Source organism: Gobius niger (assembly GCF_951799975.1).
Source record: "Gobius niger genome assembly, chromosome: 2".
In the NCBI taxonomy this organism is placed as follows: Eukaryota; Metazoa; Chordata; class Actinopteri; order Gobiiformes; family Gobiidae; genus Gobius; species Gobius niger.
This window is the reverse complement of record NC_136853.1, coordinates 11,310,880-11,332,892: the sequence shown is the minus strand read 5'-3', so window position 1 is coordinate 11,332,892 and position 22,013 is coordinate 11,310,880. Positions and strand designations below refer to the sequence as shown.

The 22,013-nt window shown below is 41.4% G+C and overlaps 1 protein-coding gene across 1 annotated transcript in view; it reads right to left on the bottom strand.

Annotated features, from left to right (window-relative positions):
* Positions 1-487: 487 nt before the first annotated feature.
* LOC306982959 (leucine-rich repeat transmembrane neuronal protein 4) overlaps positions 488-22,013 on the bottom strand; it is a 191,728-nt gene continuing 170,202 nt past the window's right edge. The window contains exon 3 of the mRNA XM_079582598.1: positions 488-1,150. Within this exon, the coding sequence (XP_079438724.1) occupies positions 827-1,150 (324 nt within the window). The 3' untranslated portion in view covers positions 488-826. The remainder of the gene's footprint in view (positions 1,151-22,013) is intronic.

Below are 22,013 nucleotides of genomic sequence, written 5' to 3'. Positions count from 1 at the left end.
GCAATGTTTCCAGTGGCAGATTCGGGCAGTGAGAGTGGTTCAGGCGTCGGGGGGGGGGGGGGACGAAGACCCCTCCAGGAATATGTACAATGCTCTCCAGTCAGATGTGCCCTTTTAAAGCATCGGGTGTAAGCGTGTGCACAGAGACCTGGCGTGACCGAAACATGTAAGTGTTGGACAAGCTGCATCCGATGCAACTCGATTTTCAACTGTTGGAGAATCACACAGACACTGAGCAATTGCTTTCGAAAGACCGCAATATAATTTACAGTGGACTGACTATTTGGAAATGTTTCGGAACAAAAGAAAAGAATAATGTACATGTAAAAGGAGGTTTAGAAACACAAGTACACTCTTTGGTTCGACATGCACGTTAAAAAGCCATTAAAAAACAAAACAAACAAAAAAAAACGAGAGGAATAAGATGAGTCTTGTGTTGCGTCACACCTCGCAAGTGGCCGCCTCTTTTTGCGCCTTCCCCGTTGTCCGTGTAGACCGGTCCCTTGGGTGTTCTCGTATAATTGGATATCGAAGAGGTACCATTGCTACTGATTATCTCCCAAGAGGCAGTATAAAGGGCTGTTTTATGACGTATGATAAAACAAAACGAGTTACATAAAATGGCCATGAAGGCATGTCTCTGAACTATCAGATCGCAAGTGTTCCATCCTCACACCGCCTTCAGGTTACTTTGGAGGAGTTCATCCGTACAAATCCTTTCCAAAAAGAAACGAAAACCACAAAAAAAAAAAACAGAACCACCTCATCTGCCCCTTTTGATCACCATCTGGTAAACGTTCACCGGATGCGCTAAGGCTAAGCGTCGCTAGCGTCCAAACTTGAGGGTACCAGTGCGTTCGGGGGGCGGGTAGGGGCCGCTGCTGGGACCTTCCGCCGGAGGTCTGAGCGGGGGCGGCGTCGAGCGAGCCCCGGGCATTGGGGCGTTCATGCTGGAGGCCGGGGGCACCGCAGGTAGAGCCACTGTCTGTATGGTGCCCCTGTCGCACGCTCCCAGCTCCTCCAAGCCCTCCAGGCCCTGCGGGGGTCCCTCATAACCCATGTTGAGCCGGAGTGGTTGGTGCGCCTGGCAGTAGTCCACGATGGGCTGCTCGTAGCGGTAGAAGGTCAGCGCCCCCATCTGGTGAGGGACCTGTTTTATTAAAGAAACAGAGAGGAAGAGGGGAAGGGTGAAGTCAGGACAAGGGAGGAAGAGGGGAAGGGTGAAGTCAGGACAAGGGAAAGGGAAAAGTGGGTTGAGGAGAGAAAAAGAGAGGGAAAGAAAAATGTTAGTTTTAATGCATTTTAATGTAAAACACAGTGGTCTTGGATCGATACTGTCATAGCCTGTGTATGGGAAGAGTCCAATATGGGATGAGCTTTCAACCAAGCATAATAATTATAATTATGCATTTATAATTCCATATAAACAACGAGGTGAGATTGATGTTTTGTTTTTGTTTGTTTTTTTCTTATGGGATAGAACAAATGGGCCTAGAACACAAAATAAATATTCTGTATTCACACAACCAGAGGTGAAATAAATTTAAAAAAAAAGTATACTGGCAATCAGGGGAACAAAGCTCGCCTGTCCAATTTTGATTCCAACTGTGCCAAAACCAGTTCATGATATACTGAGGATATAAAGTATCATGTATCATAGGCAGCTCTTCCACAAGGGGTATATCAAGAGCGAGACCTGCTAAATTCACTTTCGATATGCAAATGCGGCTTGTTTATACCGCTAAGTTGCATTTAGTGAACAAGGCATTTCCTCATTGGCAGCTAAAAGATATACAGGGGAACAGCCGAAGAGATGATTGATAATAAACCACACAACTGTGCATTATTCAGACGCACAAATGCAGTCTTAGTCATAATTCATAAACACACAATGCACTGCAAGTGTTTCATCTTGTTCAAAAATCAAACACAAAAACATCCCCAAACCTCGATGTCTGTCAAAATAATTGTGCGGTATATGATGTACTGATTTTTTCTGTTTTTGTGAGAGTTTGTCGGGCCTCACTACACAAAAAAAGTTTTTCATAAAATTGCAAAGTTCACAAATGCGACAGAACATTCCTGCTTTGCTTTTTGTACTTTCTGTTTGCGATTGCTCAACACAAAAGGAGCTGATAACATTCTCCTCCCATTAGATGCTGACAGCTTAGTTGCACAAAGAACAACTTAATCCGATGCAAAGCTCTGTAGAGCTAAATACGGCAAACAAGCTTTTGTTTAGGTTTAGTGTCGGCATTCCAATCTGTTCCAGCAAACAAGCGCTTTTGCCAAGTGTTGGGCAATGGCCAAGCAAGATGTGGATACAGTATGATTCTGTGTTGTGCTTTTCAAGAAAACGTGACTGAATGCAAACATCTATTTTATAAGAGACACTTTATTATATCATCATTGTCAAGGAGAATTTGAGAAACTATAAAATGTGTTGTTGAGAGGAAAAATGTGTTCGATGCCAAATAACCTTGTTCAGATTCCTTTTGTTTGGTTTTGTTCAGAGCTTTCGGTCTGTGGGTTTGGTTTGTGAGAGAAACATGCAGCTAATTGTCAGAGCCGTGAGTCAAACCCAGTAAGGCTGAAACAGTGTTCCACATACAAGGGCAGCCGCTTTACCCACAAGGCTATGGAGGAGCCAGTCACGATTGCTTTAACCTCTTAACCCCCACCTGAACTGAGGACATTTTCTCTAGTTTGGCATTACCCAAATCTAAAAGCTTTGGGTAATGCAAACGAGGATGAAAAAGGCAAAAAAAAAAGCATCAAGGACCCACCACTGTGATCTTTACGCTAAAGTGGGATGGCAATATCGAGAAGCAAGGAGCGCTGTCAGCTGTACAAAGCTCTTCTTGGTGTCCTGCCTGATTATTTGTTACATTTAATAAATGTTAAGTCAAGTGCTTACCAGCTGAGGTCTCAGGACATTCTGACTATTGAGTTACACCGTGTAAAGACAGAATGGGGGAAGAAGCCCTTTAGCTACTTTGCACCAAAAGTCATGGAATGAGGCACAGAAGATTTTTGTGTGTGGATAATCTTGTGACCTTTGATCAGTTTAAATCCCTTGTAAAGGAGTATCCTCCATGTGACTGCTCTTGTTTTGAAGTTGTATACATTTTCTAAGCATTATGTTAAAGCTGTTGTCATTGTTTTACTGTTGTCTTATTGTTGACTGACCGCCTGTATACATGAATAATAATAACAATGAAAAAGTAACCAAAAAAAGCCACAAATGAGCAAAGAAAAGTAACTAAAACGCAACAATAAAGCAATGAAAATACAACAAAACACTGACAAAAAGCCACTGAAGAGCAAAGTGACAAAAAACAACACAATGTGACAAACAAGTGATGAAAGTGAGGCCAAAAAGTGGCAAGATTGTGACAAAAACGCAATAAAAAAGCAACAAAAAAGCAACAAAAGAAAGAAATGGGTAAAAGTTAGATGAAAAAGAACGTGAAAAAAGTGATGACAACACGGCAACAATGCGAGGAAAAAGATCCATTAAGGTCAGTTTTGCAGGTCTTCGCTTTCAAAGTAGCCCCAAAAATACAATGAAAAATAGAACAGGTCTAAAAAAAAAAAATCAAGTCTAAAATAAGCCAACAATAACAAAACATCAATAAAACAATCTTTGTTCTCATTAAACTTGTCACACATTGTCGCATTGTGCATGTTCCTTTGTGCTGCTTTCAACTGCCCCCGAGTGCAGACCCTCTCGTGGAAGCCACCTGAGCCCCGCCACTGCACCCTGGACACATTTGTTTGAGGAATGTTCCAAAATATGAACTGCACAACATTTGTTTCAACTGAATCTAGTCCATCTGTGACCAGAGTCGTCGAGTTTGATTTGGTCTGGTTTCATTTCCGTTTCACAGAAAGATGGTGGGATTTTAGACCAAAATAACCTTCCCATTATAGCCACCTACATGTACTGTTACGGGGGGGGGGGGGGCAAAGTGACTGGCCAAGAGACACAGCCTGTGCCTGTGCAGTCGAGGGAGGTTTGAATTGGCTCAACCAATGGAAAGCATCTAACATTAAACCCACTTCCAAATTACACTCCTTGACTAAAAAAAAAAAATGATGCCCTCCACCTCACTATTAAACTATAGGCTCTTTAGAATTGGCCAGTGTCCAGATCTTAACCCCATCAAGGACCTTTGGGATGTGCTGGAGAAGGCTTTCCACAGTGGTCACACTCTTCAATCATCAATATCTGAAGATCTTGGTGAAAAATGAATGCAATGCTGTATCTTTTGGGATTACAGAAGCTTATTGAAACATTGACGCAGCACATTGTACAATTGTACAACAAGGTGTTGCGTTCAGGTGTTGGGTTAGTCCTAAGCACCGTTTCCTGGGATGGTCCCTGTTTCAGAGCATGGTGTCCTGCACTGGTCAGCTTCTCCACCACCTCCTCTTCCTCCTGCCTAGCTTCATCCGTTTCACAACAGACGTTCAGCATCTTCTCCTTGTTTGTCCCTTTTTTGTTTCCAGTAGCTCCCCTTGTGCTGCCTCCACCGTGCTAGAGGTGTGGGGGGGCTCTTGGTGCCTCTTTACTGTTTCAGAAGTTAGAACGTCTGAAATGCGTTAAGCTCATTAGCTAGCTGTTTGTTTACTGTCCACAGTGAAAAAATCCACTGAACCTCACAAAAACACTGCAAACACACACAAAAGTATCTAGCAACACAATGTGGAACACAGCAACCACAAATGCAATACACTGCTGGGCCAAGAGAGGGGGAGGTTGCTGCTTGTCTACATGTCGCCATGACACCATAATGTGTTCTGTAACCAAAGCTAACGGCGCCACAGCAAAAAATACAGTGTGTGACCTGTCTTTTTGTGGCGAGCTTTGGTGTTGGTCAGGCAGTATATCAGTCACATTAGCATACTGCATTCTAAAGGCAGAGGATTCTGCTGAAATAAATAGTGCCTTTTGAATTTTTCATGGTCAAATGTTGGGTAAAAATATAATGCAGCAAATGTCTCTCTGAAACACACAGCAATTATCGATCTCTTCACAACTGTGCATTGCGAGTTCACACTGTGGATCTTTCAACTCAGTTATTTTTCCAAGGCAACATCAGCATACCACAAATTATGAAACATTTCTTTCCTCTTTTTTTGAGAGAGAGCAGTTGGTTAGCAGGCAATAGTTCCCATGGTAACACATCATACGTCCTTGGTTTGCTCGAGGGTGTGGAATATAATTTTGGCAAGATAATCTTTCTAAAAGAGACTGTGATATTGACGTTAAATGGAGCTTCTATGGGGCAAAATCCCAATGGCCAACGTAGAGTGTGAATACAGAGGGCAGCGAAGAGGAGGGTGGGAAGCTGAGGCAAAAACTCAACACAAAAGGCATTTCCAGTTTTGTTACTGTTGCAGTGAAACGTGTTGTCAGGGGAGGCAGTGCTTCACTGGTCATCTTAAGGAAAAAAAGAAATCCCAATATCAATACAAACTAAAAAGGATACAATAAACTCACAATGATTATAGTGAATTCCTATGATTTTTATCAGTTGTGTGGCTAAAAACACATAACTCTTCAATTTGTATTTAGTTCACTTTTTTTTTTTTTTAAATATATATATATATATATATATATATATATATATATATATATATATATATATATATATATATATATATATATATATATATATATATATATAACCAAGCTTTGAGACTTTGCTCAATGAAGAGAAAAAGTCTCCCTCATTATTTGGACTTTTCATTGTAATAGGAGCATATAAACAAAATCCGTGACCTTTTACTTTTTGGACTGAGAGGAATGTTTGTTTGCTCTTCCTCCTCTTTGTGAGACCTGACTCACTGATGATATCATTAGGTGTACAAACGAACACTGAGTCACGAGAGTTCTGCTTCTGCTTTATGCCCCCTAAGTCTGCCATTGAAATACGACAACACGGCACCATATCAGGGACTTAGAGTATAAATACTCCAGAAACAAAACGACACTCACACAATTCTCTAGATTATCATGATCAGTGAAGTCCAAAGAAGCATCAGAGGACGTTTTTCTTTGTTGCTACACTCCGACCCGGGAGTATCACAGCAAGTAACTATTTTGTAACAATAATTTATTATAACACCACATGTAAAAACTGTCAGGGGCCCTTCTTGCATCTGCCACAGCCCTAGCGCTCTTTTAAAAAACCTCTAATACATGCAAAACAAAACTGATGAGACTCTTGTGGCAATCCATCCAACTTCAAATCACGCGTGTCATGAGTGGGTTGTGGAGGGGGGAGGCCCAATTAAGGGATTTTTTTCCTTTTTTTTTTTACCCCTTTACAAGCCATAGAAAGCAGCGGGGATGTGAAAAGCAGGCTGACCTGGATTAAAGAGGACTGCCTGGCTCAGAGGCACGGCGTCAGATCTCTACACTGGGGCGTCAAGGAGTTCACAACAGCTGCGATGACACCAACATGGAGGACATGAATAATACAGGTGGCACGGTGAGGGGGTGAGAGCTTTCGGAGCGGCAGTGCCTCTACTGGTTCTACGTCCACAAACGGCCGTGAGGAGTTTTCAAGATAACGTTCAACAGTTGACGTGGGTTGTGCTTTCAGCTTGTAGCAATTTTGAATTCTGAATAAGGTGGGTTTGCACATTTTGTTTACGTTTGTATGCCTTCAGGGTGCTCTGGTTCCCCCCATCAAACTCATGTTATATACATAGAGACTTAACATTGATGAAAATGTTGCAGTAAGTAAATGTGCTCACGAAACATTCTTGTCCCTATTCCAAAAAAACTTTAAATGTGCCATAGGCTTTTCCTCCACCTTGGGAATAATGGAGCTATTGTTACAGTAAAAGAAGTGTGTATTTGTGAAGTGATTTGTTTGTAATGACAAGTATGCATGTAAATAGGATATCTCCCAGGACCACACAGGACTCATTTGAAAGCTTGAAAAACCTACATTTTCGGAGACAAAAACAGATGGTAAGACTCGATGTTTTGTCTTTCTGGTGTTTGAGACAGGTTTATGAAGTCCAGCTCGATTATTGTAGCAATGCAAAGGAGGTGAAAGGTGGTGGTTCAAATCCCGGGCAAAGATGGGTACAGTAGCCGAAAATATTTACTACTCTAAGAGTAAAACATGGCGACCCATAAATACTCAAGTAGAAGGTGAAAAAAAAAAGTATGTGAGTGCTGTGAGTGCTGAGTAACTGTTTGAGTGTGAAAGTCTGATTTGTGTTTCAGTTGTGGCATAAATGATGGGGTAAGGTAAAAACACACACATCCCTGGCCTGTAATTGGCGTGTTGGATCCAAGGCAGGTAGTTTAGGGGGTAAAGGAAAGATCTGCATAACCAGATTTTCATTGCTTACACCAACAACGTGGCATTTCAGGCTGAGCCCTTTATCAGACATGATGTAAATTATGGCGTACAACACTTAATACTTAATAAATAATGAGAAAATCCTAATATTTCCTCAAAAAATACATTAAAAAATACATATTTCTGAAGAAAAAGGGGCACAAACACAAACTCCATATATTTTAGGTTGACATTAAAGCAGTACTAAGTAACTCATGCCCCTAGAGGCCATACGCACCACTGCAGGGGTCGAAGCATGTTGCATTTTTTATTCATTAATTGTCCGTGAGAGTAAATACTACGGTGACAGAAAAGACAAAGGGAGAGAGGGATATTGTACATCCAGTTACACAATGGACATAATTATTTTCACTCAAACTTGGCTGTAAATATTGCTTAAGTGGTGCTAGCCTGCAGTTTTGCCTGCTAGCCTGTTAGCTTCTTCTTTGTGATTCTATCATAGTGTATTGGGGCCTCCGACCCAGTGCAGGCAAAGTTGCAATTGTGGTTTTCTGGCCGGAGACACCAGGGGGAGATGAGAGACCCCCTCAATCATCCCATTAACACTTGTATTACCCCCTGAGGGATTACGGAATGGATGTATTAAGGTTTTTTTTGTTGGTTTTTTTACTCAATACAATACAATATTATTCAAGTAGAAGGAAAACGTACCGAAAGATATAACTATTCTAATACTTTAATACATTTACTTGAGTAAATGTAACTGAGTACTACCCGCCTCTGATCCTGAGGTAATCCTTTGGCTAAACTTTGTTGTTAGTGACTATGTGATTGGAGGTGGTCAATGGAGCCAAGTCCACCAGAGCAGCAACGGCCGCCCTGTAATGAGTGAATGAATCATGCTTTTTGAAACAGAAAATCGGAAATTGCTGTTTAAGAAGAAAATGTGTTCACTATACTTTCGCTAAAAGACAAGCCTATACGTTAATTATAGCCCGCAAGAATTACTGTAATTTAAAACCCATTATGGACCGCATCATCTTGCCGCACTGCATTGCACCTAAATGCATGGTTACAGCCATTTACTGTGTGAAGTACAAGTATGGCAACACTGAATAACGACTACAGAAATCCTTGTTGATGGATTTTTTTCTCTGTTTCACCAGATGATGTTAGAAAATGACATGATGTTAGAAAAAAACAACAAAGGCACTGGCCCTGTATAGAAAGTGTGGACAAATACACATTGCCCAAGAATGTAATGCTGACTTTTCACAGTGATAATCGAGACACCAAAGACCATCACACCCATGAGTACGTTCTTGACACATAAAGGTGTATAAAGTAGTCTTAAAACCCTGAATAAAGCGTAAGGTAGGGGCATTTTATGTGCTGCTGATGCCCTGATACAACTGAAGTACAACATTTCATGCACGATATCGTCTATACAGTTGGGTATGCAAATGTTTCAATAAACTGCACAATATAAGCCAGTAGACGAGCAGAGGCAGTGCTTTGTTTTTTGTTTTTTTTCTGCGCTTGATAGCGAGCGTGTTCTGGGAGTAACAAAAGAAATGTGGATCGTGCTAATGTCGCCTGGCAGTATAGGAATTACCCTGCCGAGATAAAGCCACTCCGCGAGCCTGAGTAGCAGTTGTGTTTCAGATAACTGCGGTGTTATTTTGTAGCCCGGAGTGCGACTGGCTGGGCTGTAACACACACTCGCATACGAGAGAGCCCTGCCTCAACAACTCAACAACAAACTGCAATTCCACAACGTGTCATGTTTTGGGTCGGGAAACGGCTGGAGCTGTCTAAATGTACATTTGCATTGCAGGGTAGGGAAGTAATGTTGGTTTGGTCTGTCATTTTAAAAGCCATTTGATTCTGTAATACCTGGTATAGAGTCAAGTGCCTGTCGGACATTCGAGCAAGTTGTCGGTGTGCAAGTAAAGACTATCATAATGTAGAATGTGAAATGAAATAACAATAATAAATCAGAGAAGTGAATCAGGACCAGCCGTTGCAATTATCAGTTTGGATTTATGTCCAAATGATCACTTAGTTTGATAGGATAACGGTGATGTCAAGCATCAATCATAGTTTTTACGACGCCACTGAAGAGGCACTTTTGTGAAGATGAAAAACAACAACAATCTAAATTGTTTCAAGGATCAGATTGGGACTTGGCCCTTGTGCACAGTATGGTTGCATGGCGACAGATGTGAAATGCTAACCTCTTCTTATGGCGCATCCTGTGCTTATTTACAAGAAAGATGTAAAAACAAAAATGTAAGGATGAAGAGGGTGTAAATCCGCGGCACAAATACTAGAACAGTATAATAAACTCTCTGTTCCTACATCAATTACATCGATGAATTATATACCACTTAAGGATGGCATTCTAAGCACCATCATAGCTGTACTCTTTCTATAGTCACACCTTCCATCACCCTCGGTCCAGCGCTCATGACTCGTCTGTCTCCCAGTTGTGCTGTGACCCACCTCCACCCCTTCACCGCCTCTTCTATCCACGGCTTCACCCCGCTGCAATCTTCACCGGTCTCCCATACCACCACTAGTGTCCAGGCTCCGAGTGAAGACATCCCAAACGCTAATCTACCTATTCAAATTCATTTTCATCCATACATCGATACTGCCGGGGTCTGATCGGCAAAAATATATATGTCAGTAAATCGTCTGCATGTGGCCGAGTTCAAGACAGGTTTCCCAGTAAAGTTTATTCTTATCTTGTTTTGATATTCATTCCAACCAACAAAACACTTAAACTCAAGGTTTGAGTCTGTGATGGTATGTAAAATACTGTATTGTCCCACACAATTTTGGCGATTTAAAGGAACAGGCCACCGTTTTTCCATACTGAGATATGTTCTTACCTGAGTTTAGACGAGTGGATGCGTACCTGTCTGGTCTTTATGTGTGCCCTCAGTCACAACCAAGGATGTTGTTAGCATTTGGCCTCTCTCAGCATATTCCTATAGCTCCAAACGGGGGTGAAGTTGGAAGCGACCAAGGTCTTCCTCGGGGACAAACACCAGACAGGTATGCAGCAACTCGTCTAAGCTCAGGTAAGAACATATCTCAGTATGGAGAAACGGTGGCCTGTTCCTTTAAGCAATGACCTGAAATTGACATTATGATGAAAACACCTCACCATCATTTTCAGTAGTTAAATATTGAGAAAAATGTTCAAAGGTTCACGACCCACCCCAGATGTAATCCTCATAGTCAAAATCCAAACAGTTCAGACGCGGTGCACTTTGACAGTTGAAAATGCAGCACAGCACTGAGTTATAATCCGGTTAAAGATAAGTGAAAACCTATATCTCCTCAAAAGGTTTAGGAGTTTCGGTGTCTTTCCACCCTATCCACGTGCCACCATTTCAACCATTAACCCGGGCCTGACTCATTACATTATGGGCACTCAGTGGATTATTCCGCCGGTGCCGTTCAGCTGAAACCCCCTCCTCCTCTTTCTCTATCACTCGCTCGCTTTCCTTCTCAGCGCGTCCGGGGCCAGAATTAATTAACCCATATTAACTCCCGACCGTTTTCCGTGGATTCGCTCAAATTGTCAAAGGCATAAATTTGGGCTCGTGCTAATCACTTGTGGCCATGTGGTGTAAAGCTACATCCACACGAAGATAAGGGGATGTGACACAAAATGCATAAATCGCCAGTAAGTTTTGCCATCTGCATAAACAATCATTTCAATTTTGTCGCTTTCTTGCGCTCTTCTAACGTCAGCCAGAGGAAATGGCAACAATAGGAAACTTACTTTTTCTTCTCAGTGCCCATCATTCAGCCCCTACTGCAAATCAAAGAACAAATACACTAAAGGATGTCAACCGATAACGAATTACTAGTAAAAAACACATTGCAAACCATAATGTGAAAAATTCGCTTTTCCTTTTGGCCCAGTCCTTGCTCCGTCGGTAAACAAGGACACACAAAAAAAGGATATGCTCTTCTTTTTTAGCCGGTGCCACCGTACAAGTTAAGGCGATCCATTTTTCTTATTTTCCGTTCTCCCCTGACAAAGCAAAAAGGATCAATGTTGCCGAAGTGGGATACCTGTGAAACAAAATACACGCTCGGATCGATGCGTGGACCCCTCAGAAGAGCCTTTGATCACGGCAGATGCATAAACATCGTAAGGATTGATCGGAGACGACGCAGCCAAAGTCCGCCCTGCCGAAACGTCTCGCGCCCCGGCTCGCATTGACATTCAGCGGGAGTGTGCAAGAGTGTCACGAGGTGCGCCGCCTCTCATTAGGAATGCCGTCGGCCTCCCTGCATTTGGAAATTAGGAATTCTTCGCACCGAGGAGACAGTAGTGAAGACAGCCAAATATGTAAATGCTAACATCTGTCTGGGGGAGTGAGTGGGGGAAGGGGGGGAAATAAATAAATACAAGCTGTAAATTTAAAGTTCAATTCAGGCCAATGACAAAAGGTGATGGAGCTGACATTCAGTGCATGTTAAAGAGGGGGTATTGTGCTTTTTTCTATCACATAGCACCAGTCTATAGCACACTACAATGATGACCAAACCATCTGTTGGTCTGTAAATGCAGTAAATTAGAATAACTGCCTTGTATAAAATTGCTCTCTCAAAATGGCTGTAGTGAATGTCTTGAAATAGGCCTCTGTCTCTTTAAGAACCTCTGACCCTTTCCGACACGCCCCCTCCACACGCTGTCTGTGGCATCAGTGGGGAGGGGGTTCTGCTGAGGAGCAGTGGTTGGTTACTCGGCTGGTGACAAAGGCTCGGAGGCGTCTCCAGGAGGTGGGGGCGTTCCTAGGAGGACTCAGGCAAACCTATCCCTAAAATGGCCGCCATCAGAGTTTTTACAGATTACTCAAAAATACGTGAATGTGCCGAGGCAACACTTCAGGCATGTTTTCCGGAAATTCTACTAATCCAGCCATGCATATCAATAAAGCACCGGCCTAATTATCTCCCGTAACCTTATGGTAGACAGCGCTGCAGAGAGATGTGAAAAGAAAGCCATTTTAATCTAAAATAGAGCCAACATTTGAAACTTCATAGAACATGTTTAAAGAGATGCCTAATTGCTTGCTTCAGCTGGCTCTTCTGTAAACGACATTGGAAATTGACAAACAAGGCTTCTTTGGTGTCGTGCTGCACAGTGGCTCGCATGCCGCAGTTGCCACTCTGACGCAGATTCATGTGCCTTGTTGTTTATCCGAGCCTTGCATTTCTTTGCATTTCAGCCTCAGCATTCATCATGCTGCTTTCAAGTGTCTGTATAGGGGCTGTAATCACAAGCTTTCAGTGGGTAGTAACATCTCTGTAGCAGGCAGTTTTATTTTATTCATCCGACCTCATGATATAAATACCACTGAGTTCACCACTGAGTGACAGTGAACAGGTCCTCAGCCTTTGCCTTGGGGACAGCGACACGAGCTGCACCTGGCAGCAAAAATACTAACAACATCTTTTGCCACCCATAAATGAGCGTAAAAATGAGAAGAATATCACTGCCGTTTTTGAGCAATCCACTCCTCCATTTTGTATGAACCTCTTTCTGCACAGTTTGTGTTAAAAGAGCACTCATTGGTTTCTCCTAAGGGGTCTTACATTGCGTAAATTCATTTTTTACAGCTTTCTGGTGGTCCTTAGAAGTTGTGTTTTTTTTAAATTCACGCTTTACGAGCAGCTAAGGAAGCAGTCACGTCGCCACCGGCAAACAATGCTCACGCCTCCCTGGGCTTACGGGGCATTACGGTTCAGGAATGCGGCAGCTGTGCCAAACACTTTGATCCCCTGCACGCTCTACAATGTAGCATAGAACAAGGGGGAGAGGAGGGGAAACATTCCGACTCAAATGCCGCATAGACTGATGGAATATTTTTATACGCTCGGCGAGGAGTTAGTCATATTCCTATAACATTTCTGCATGTATCGCATTATTATACAAGAAGAAATTTCCTCATGGTCCCACCTCATTCGGGGCAATTACTGCCACAAGTGGCTGTTTAACTTCCATGTTCTTTGATGGACTCCTTGTGTTTATGTTGTGCTTTGTGGTTCACATATTTACCAGCAAGTTATATGGGCCATGTAACTTGCAGTATTTAAAGCAGGCTGTAATGCATATTTGATGCACGCATTCAGTGTTTATGCTGAGAACATGTAATAATAGCTCTCATGGCACTATGTATGTTGCCTCTGAGAGCGCCTTGTTAGCAAACAATGGACGAGAACACGAGTGAGCTGTCTCCCTCCCGGTTGAGCAATTTTTCCAGGCGTGATAAATAAAATAAATTAAAACAAATTTAAACGGTCCAAGATCCCCATAAACACTGGGACTTCCACATTCAGACAACCAATGTGTGGTTTTGATGTTCCCCAAGTAGAGAGAAGCATTCAACCTTGACCCTAACCCTAACTCTGATTCCAACCCTAACCCTAACCTGAACCTCGCTCACACACTGGGCCACTCGACAAATGGCAATATCCCAAATCTTTCCACCCAGGAGACTTAGCTCTCCGGGAGCTGTGTGTTCTCACGTAGGCAATTTCATAAATATTCAGTTATTGAATAACTTAATAAGCAGTTACATATTAACAACCTCATGTGGGAGCGCAGTTTTATTGCTAACATAATACAAACACTGAAATTAAAAGTGTCTTTGCCAAATTGCTGTGAAACGAATGTGCAGCGTTGTGGTTCTTTCTGCATTCAATTTAGTTAAAGCCTCTACACCACATTTTTTCTCGTAATGAATTGCAACTTGTTTTGTCCTTCATTATTCCGTAAAATGTCATGTAAAAGACCCTTGTGCACTATCTAACAAAAAACTCATTAACCTAAACTATTGTTTTACATTACTGTAACAGTTGCTCCCATAAAGTTGTGAAACACGCTTCCATAATGAAGGATTTGGATGTTAGAAATGTGTTTGGAAAGTTTGGACAACTAACAATTTAAAATATATGCCACTGCTATGTTAGTGTATGTAAGAGCATGAAGAAAAAAAAAACAGTAGAGTAAAATTATAAAATGGAATTCATAGAAAAGTAGGTCACCGTTATGAATATGGAGCAGGAGCAAAAGGTCAATTGTTTTCCCACTTCATTGAAACTGAATCTGCGTTTTTAGTTGATAAACCAGAGGAAACCTACGCTGACAAGTGGAGAGGATGGACAAAAATCAACATTTAATCAAAGCCAGAATCACCATTGTGTCGTCCAAAGCGATACCAAGACCAACTGGTGAAAGTACGAGTTTCATCACTGGATCATTTTAAGTATTATTGTTTTGAGTTTGTTTTTTTCAACCTAAATCCTGTTCAAACGGGAAACTACAATATTAAATCTCAAATAAATTATGCACATTTTGAAGAAATAGGGCCCGATCTTGTGTTTGTGCAACGGCAAGATGACGCTTGTCTAATGTCACGTTTGGATCAGCGCTGTCCTTGCGCCAGGCGGAAGATCTGGCCCTTACTCTTTAATGGTTTAAACTATACTGTTTATGTTTGTCCTATTTTCTGATTCTAGGGACAAATATTTTAGTGTAGTCATGTTACACCCTTGGATTGCACTTTATGCTCTTATTTTTTTTTTCCCACAATACAAATTATACAGTATATTATACAGTATATACGTGTACATAATGTATGTATGAATTCAATTAATTTCAAAAGCACAAACACCCCTGAAGCATGAAAGGAGACCATTCAAATCCCCCCATATGTTTCATTTATGTTGATGCACACCTGGCACTGTATAGAAATAGGCGCAGCATCCCTATAGAACGGATCGCAAACAACTATCAGCTTATGCATGCAAATGATAATCATTGTCATAACTACAGCCATGACTCTTGGTTTTATGCCGCCACGCGTTTGCAGCGTGTGGGCGACTATCACACACTGCAGTCAACTGAAGTACTGTCCCCGCGAGGCGCTCTCTCCCTCACACATACCGACTCTCCGTGTCGCCGGCGTATCTGAGGCTTGTATACAGTAGCTGGAGAGCACAGATGTTTGCGAGGCGGGCCGCAGTGACACCAAGCCCACCAGTTAGCCTCTCAGCCAGGCATGGTGCGGGCAGGGACGCAGGAGAGGGGGCGTGAAGCTAAACATCGTCAGCTTGTTTTCAGACAAGAGCTTTCACCCCCTCCCCCGAGAGAGATGGAAGGAGAGAGAGAGAAATATTTCCCAGCTGCAAAGGCTGCTGGGAGGGTTGGGTATCTCTGACGCAGGGCACATCTGTCTATCCGTGAACATCTGTGGTGATGATGGTTAAGTCCTGAGCAATAAAACATGATGTTTGCATATCCTTCATATGATGTTAAACTGTGTCGCCGCAGCCTGTGGAACCGGTGACTGTATCAGCTGAAAACAGCAACATTCAGATCTACTAACGGTAATATTAAACTATACTAAAAAAAACATTTTAGAAATATCTATATTCAACCAGTAAAATACGACTGTTTCTTTCAGCCATTCAAAACCTGAAAATGAAAAAAAAGAAATACATTTTCCCCTTGCAGGTCATTTTGACCCGCTGGTATGTTCCGGGCATTTGGATGCAAGGTGACACAAGGGAGCGCCCTTCCAACCTTCTCTGTGTAAATGTGAGTTGACTTTCTTCAGAGTGAGACTTTAGGTCAGACACCATGAGTGAGAGAGTAACAACGCTAAATACAGTGAGCTCTTTGTTTCCAGTAAAAAGGCTGAGGCCTCATTGCTCTTCAGTCACAGACTGAGAAGTGAAGAAGGAAGTCATGGAGCTTCTGCTTTAGACAGAACTTCAGACTTCTGCTGCATGTAAGAGTCATATCATATTCTGAAACTCAAATATGTAGTACAAACATAATATATGGAAAATTATTATTACTATTACAAAAAGAAAAACATTTGAAAAAAGTTTTTTTTATTTACTCTCATTCTAAAAAAAAAAAAAAAAAAAAAAAAAAAACAGGTCATTTGTATCTGCTGTAGGTCATGTTTGTCCCAGTTCCTCTGCGCCCCCTTGTGTCACCTTGCATCCAAATGCCCGGAACATAACAGCGGGTCAAAATGACCCACGAAGGCAACACAAGGAGGACCTGAATGATCCTAGGAGCCCGATTAATTGTGAGGCCGTGCATCTGTGGACCTAACACCTGCAGGAGGAGCCATAAGGGGCTGGTGCAATGTGATTTGGGCAGCTCCAACAGCCGCCCCCACGACCCGGCAACGGAAAAGTGGAAGAGGATGGATGGATGGATGGATGGATGGATGGATGGATGGAAATACATTTTGACAAACTAAATATTTCCTTAGGATATCCTTGAAACCAAAATCTGGTTACAACCACATTGTATTGGACTTTCTTGGACTGAAACGGTTTTCCTTATCCCATTATTATCAAAAAGTATTGAATGTCTTATGTCTGGTTTATTAGCAATCACAAGAATACACCTCACCACAAGACGCCACAAACGCATCCTGCACTGGTTGGAGCTGGAATTGTACTGCTGCCCTCGAACTGTTTAGGAAATGCTCTTTGTAACTCATTGTAACAATCGCATACAGTGTTTCAACTTCCAGAGGCTCCAAGATACTTGATCCTCCAACTCTTCTTTACCCGCTATCCCTTTTTTCCAACACATCGATTTGGGCTACTAAAGAGCTGTCCCAGGGCAGCACTATAGTATCGGTCAGTTAAATTCACAGACACACGACTTAACACGGGCAGCCAGAGCTTTGTGCGAAATCGTGGCCGCATGTCCACAAAGGAGACAAATTGATTCTCCAGACGAGCCGTTAGCCACCCACTAATTCCTTAATGGCTGGTGGTCCCTTTATACGCGGTGCCTCTTGATTACAGATTACAATGTGTTGTCCCCTTTCGGTTTGCAAGTTAGGTTAGCGAAACAAAGTGTTGGACCGAAAATGGATAACAACAGACAAGGAGAAAGCAGCAGCCCCTTCACGCACCAGCGAGCGCCCGATCCTGGTGCGTAACCAGACCGTAACAGTTACGGCGTGCACGTGCACAGGGTTAATGGGCTGTGAAATGTTAGTTATTGCTCAAATTAGTAGGAATTAGAACTGAGAATGAAGGAATTATAGACCTCTTTACAGCACCGTGATGTCACAACACCAGCTAGAGGCAAAATAGAGGAACCTTTAGATTCCTTGTCCTGTTTTTGAAGTGTCTACGATGCTGTTGGATGGTCTCCGGTTATTTTACTGTCACATATGTTCGATATGGTCTCACTGGTTACGGTTAGGGCCAGGAGTTGGAAACAATGTAAGTTTAGAAACAGGAAAACAGGTTAGGGTGAGGAAAATGATTTGGATTAGGTTAGGTTTATTGAGCACTATATAATGACTGATCATTTATTTTATCATGTTGAGCTGTTCAAGACAACAAAACATGGTGTTAACTCTTGGTCTTTATGCATTATCATAAGGAGATGGCAAAATAGCAAAAAGAGTTTGTAGCCCTCAGACGGATCTATAGACACTAACGTCTTTTTTTTATTATTAACTTGTTTATAAGGCTCCAAGATCTCTGCCTCTGGTCTGGGTACAAGCATGCTCCCTGCTCCGGCAGCCAAACGCAAGGAGGAAGAGAAAGGAGATGGTTTTACTCACAAAATGAAACAATATAAATGAGCAGTACAAACAAAAGAAAAAAAGAAGCAGCATGTCACTTTCACTATTCACAAAACACAATGCAGCTTGTAAAATCTTTCTGTCATATCGAGAAGGGTCGACAAAACAGTCTTCACAGACACCCCCACATGAATAAACGTGTTTGTTTGTTTGTTTGTTTGTTTGTTTATTATTTCACCTAGTAATTTCACCCAAGTAATTATGCTGAGAGGAGTAGAATGGTTGGTTTAGCAAACAATTCATCCACGTTTGGGTTTCCATCACACTATATTTTACAATTTAATGAGAACTTCATTGAAGGAAGTCATTTATTAAGGCTAAATAAGGTATAGTGATTATAAAGTGTTGCCATTAATTATATTTGGTGTATATCAGGGGCCTCCAACAGGCGGCCTGCGGGCCACTTCCAGCCCGTGAGATGATTCAATCTTGACCCTGACAAATTAATGAGTATGTAAAAAAAACTAAGTAAGTCTCTTGCGCATTCCTGTGCGGAGTTATGATTTTTTAAAGAAATAGGCAGAATGTTCACTGCAGCCACTAGGGGGCAGCTTAAATAAAGAATAGAAAGAATTCCACACGTGTCCAGCAGAGGGCACTGATGTATTAAGAGATCAGGATATAAATAACACATTATCACCACGTGGTTAATGGACAGTCCGCCCCAGGGCAGCTGTGGCTACATTAGTTTACCACCGCTAAGTGTAGCGTGAATAAATAATATCTGCGGTGTAGCAGAAACTTGTGACACAGGCTTGTTCAGTGCAATACAAGTGTAAGCTGTTTTTATGAGGTTACAGTCCTGTCAGGCTCATTATTATTCATTTATGGACAAAAGTTTCCTCAACAGTATTTTCCCAATCAAAACATATTTTACAGGAGCTTTTGTTTACGGACCCCGGCACTACACTCCTGATATATTTTGGCCCCCAGGGAAATTTACTTGGAGACCCCTGTTATATATGATGAGAGGGTGTAGGTTTACCGTATGGTTTTAAATAGAAGAATAGTTGGGTCAGCTGGACTTAAAATGACCATGACTGTCTGTGAACTGTCAGAGCTATTTGATTATTTAAAGCAGTACTAAGTAACTCTTCCCCCTAGAGGCCATAAGCGCAACTGCAGGTGTAGTAGCAAGTTACGATTTTTTAATTTATTAATTGTCTTGGAGAGTAAATACTACGCTGACAGGAAAGGCGAAGGGAGAGAGGGTTACTGTGCATCCAATTATACAATGGAAATATTTTTTTTCACTCAAACTTGGTTGTAAATACTGTTTAAAGTGACGTTAGCCCGCAGTTAGCTTTGCCCGTTAGCATGTTAGCTTCTTCTTCGTGATTACATTAGTGTGCATTGCTTTCTCCGCAAGTTGCAAGTCAAGTTGCAAACATGGTTTTCTGGCCAGAGACACCAGGGGGAGATGAAAGACCCTCCAATCATCCCATAAACACTTGTATTACCCCCACAAGGATTTATTAAGGTAAATAAGTTACTTAGTACTGCTTTAAATATGGTGAACCTAAATGAAATGATTTAGTTCGGCTGATGCAATAAATCGATATAATTTCATTAGTAAGTTGCTTGTGTTCAGGTCATTTTATACAATATTGTGTTATATTAACATACAGTTGTAGACCACCCCTTGCCTCACAGCAATAGTTCTAAATAGTGTGTTTTGCATTAGTTACACATTAACTGTATCAACATGAATACCACACGTATATTGTGAAATCTTTTGTATTCTACACAAGTACAGTATGCTCCCCTTCTGTTTCGGAGAGTCCACAGTTAGTTTGGATTAAAGCTGGAGCCCTCCTCTGTAATAGCTGTCAAACAATATTAAAAACCTGCACATCACAGCTGCCTGTAGCCCGAAGGGGACATCTTTGAAAGTGTACAAATATATCAAATTGACTATGACAACAGAGAAATGAACAAGACACAATATTTGGCTCGTCTGGTGAAGAGACGTGAAGAACACAGACATGGCGCCTCTTTTCGCCGGTTTTAGTGAAAGATTTGAGTTGCTCGGCGCGACTCACAAGGCACCGAGTCCTAACAATGCTCACTGGAAAGGGAGGTTTGGCAACACTTTAGATTACAGCAGCGACTATGAAAGTAAAGAAGTTACAGTTTGTTTTCTAGATCTTGGCTTTCAAATGAGGCATCACACTGTTGCTCTTTTGAATGCAAACAATGAAAGGGGAAGCCACTAAATTAAAATGTCAGTTGTGGTCCCAACTCACTCATAACTTGTAATATATCTGTAGTATCCAAGTGGTTTGTAGGCACATTTTACAACTGGCCTGAAAGTTCATGAAATGGATACAAATGTTTTATAATTTGATGAATGCAGTTTTTTACAATACATTAAAGGAGGACAAAAAAAAAAAGTAATTCCATTTCTACAAGTACAATCAGGTAAAGCTCCTTAAAGGCGGGGGTTAAGGGGTTTAATTGTGCTAAATCAAGGCCTGAAAATGATGATATTACTTTTTTACTGTGCAAGTTCATCGAAAATACAAAAACTATGGACTAAAACATATTCAGCTACCGTTTTGGCTGAAATTGGCATTCTCTTTCTGCTCAAATGTTTCCCGTTTTGTCCAATTCTATTCCTCTGTTTGATTAAATGTTTGCAAAAGAAAATACTATTTGGACATTGAAAAGCCTTTGTTACACCTTCTACACAGTTGTTACACTTTGGACACCTTTATTATAATGTGTAATTACCTGTGCTTACATGTGTAATTACCTTCTTCTTCCATGCGGGCTGTAATCCAAAGTGTTACCCGAAGTTTTTGTATCTCACACTAAATGGCCTTTTTTTTAATCTATGATGTTTATTTGTAAAAACATGTATACTTGTAGTTGTGTATGTAGTTTTCCAAGCAAGCTTTACCCAGGCCATTTTGATATTGAAAGGAAAAAGCATGATATTATTTTTTGACACGTTTACTGTTGAAATACATGTCGAGTCCTGAACGGTTACAATAGCTGTATGTGTGATATTTACAGTGACAGGGCTTCTTATAAAACATCGGGGCTATTTGTCAAACACACCAACGTAACATGCTATTGTTGGTGCATCATTTTATTTTATTTTTTTCCCCCAACATATACCCATGAGCCCTCCGTAACACAATTACAACGTTTTTAAAGCTTTAGTGTAGTTAATCATGGCGCCCCATGCGGCAACAAGTTGTGAAGGTCGGCCTCTTAAATCATATTTAATCTTTTCCAGGTCGAGAAAGAGCAAGAGATCCCTACACCAATGCGAGGCTTTAGGGGTGTTTGATTTCCACTCTAATAGTATTCGTCATTAAAGCTATTGAAGTTGAGAAGGCAATGATATTCCTTTCATAGTTTGAGTATGACTTCCAATTAAGATTGAAAAAGGTTCCAAACATGGCTACATCTTCTGATGGTGTCGAGGTGACGTCTAAAGCTCTTGCCAGATGATTCAAAATAATAGCCCAGTGGGTTTTTAAGTGAGGACATGACCAACACATGTGTGTCATATTGGCAGGGGACATATGACATCTGTTACATTCGTCTTTGACATTAGAATACATTTTTGATAGTCTTGATTAAGTTAAGTTTGCAACAAGAAGTGCCATTTATCTGCGAAAGCGCCCTGTTCCAATCCACCTCATTCAGTTGTTTTGCCAATTCTGCTTCCCACAATAGATCTTAGAAAGAGCGTTTTTTTGCCTAAAGGACTTTTCAAACAGTTTATCTACACTGGTGCAGGTGGAGATAAAAGGAAAGGACATAGTGTTTGCTTTAACAAAATTAAGAATTTGAAAGTATTTAAAAAGATGTTTTTTTTGGAAGAGAGTACTTTTGAGATAGCTCATTAAAGCTGGCAAAAACAGTATTAATGTAAGGGTCATCTAATTTTAGATTTCATGTTGTTCATGTGACATACAGTACATGCAATCCCTCAGAATGGACAAAGAGCTCTCAGCACCTATACTTTAGTGTTGTGTAAAGAACATTACCAAAGCACTCTCCATTC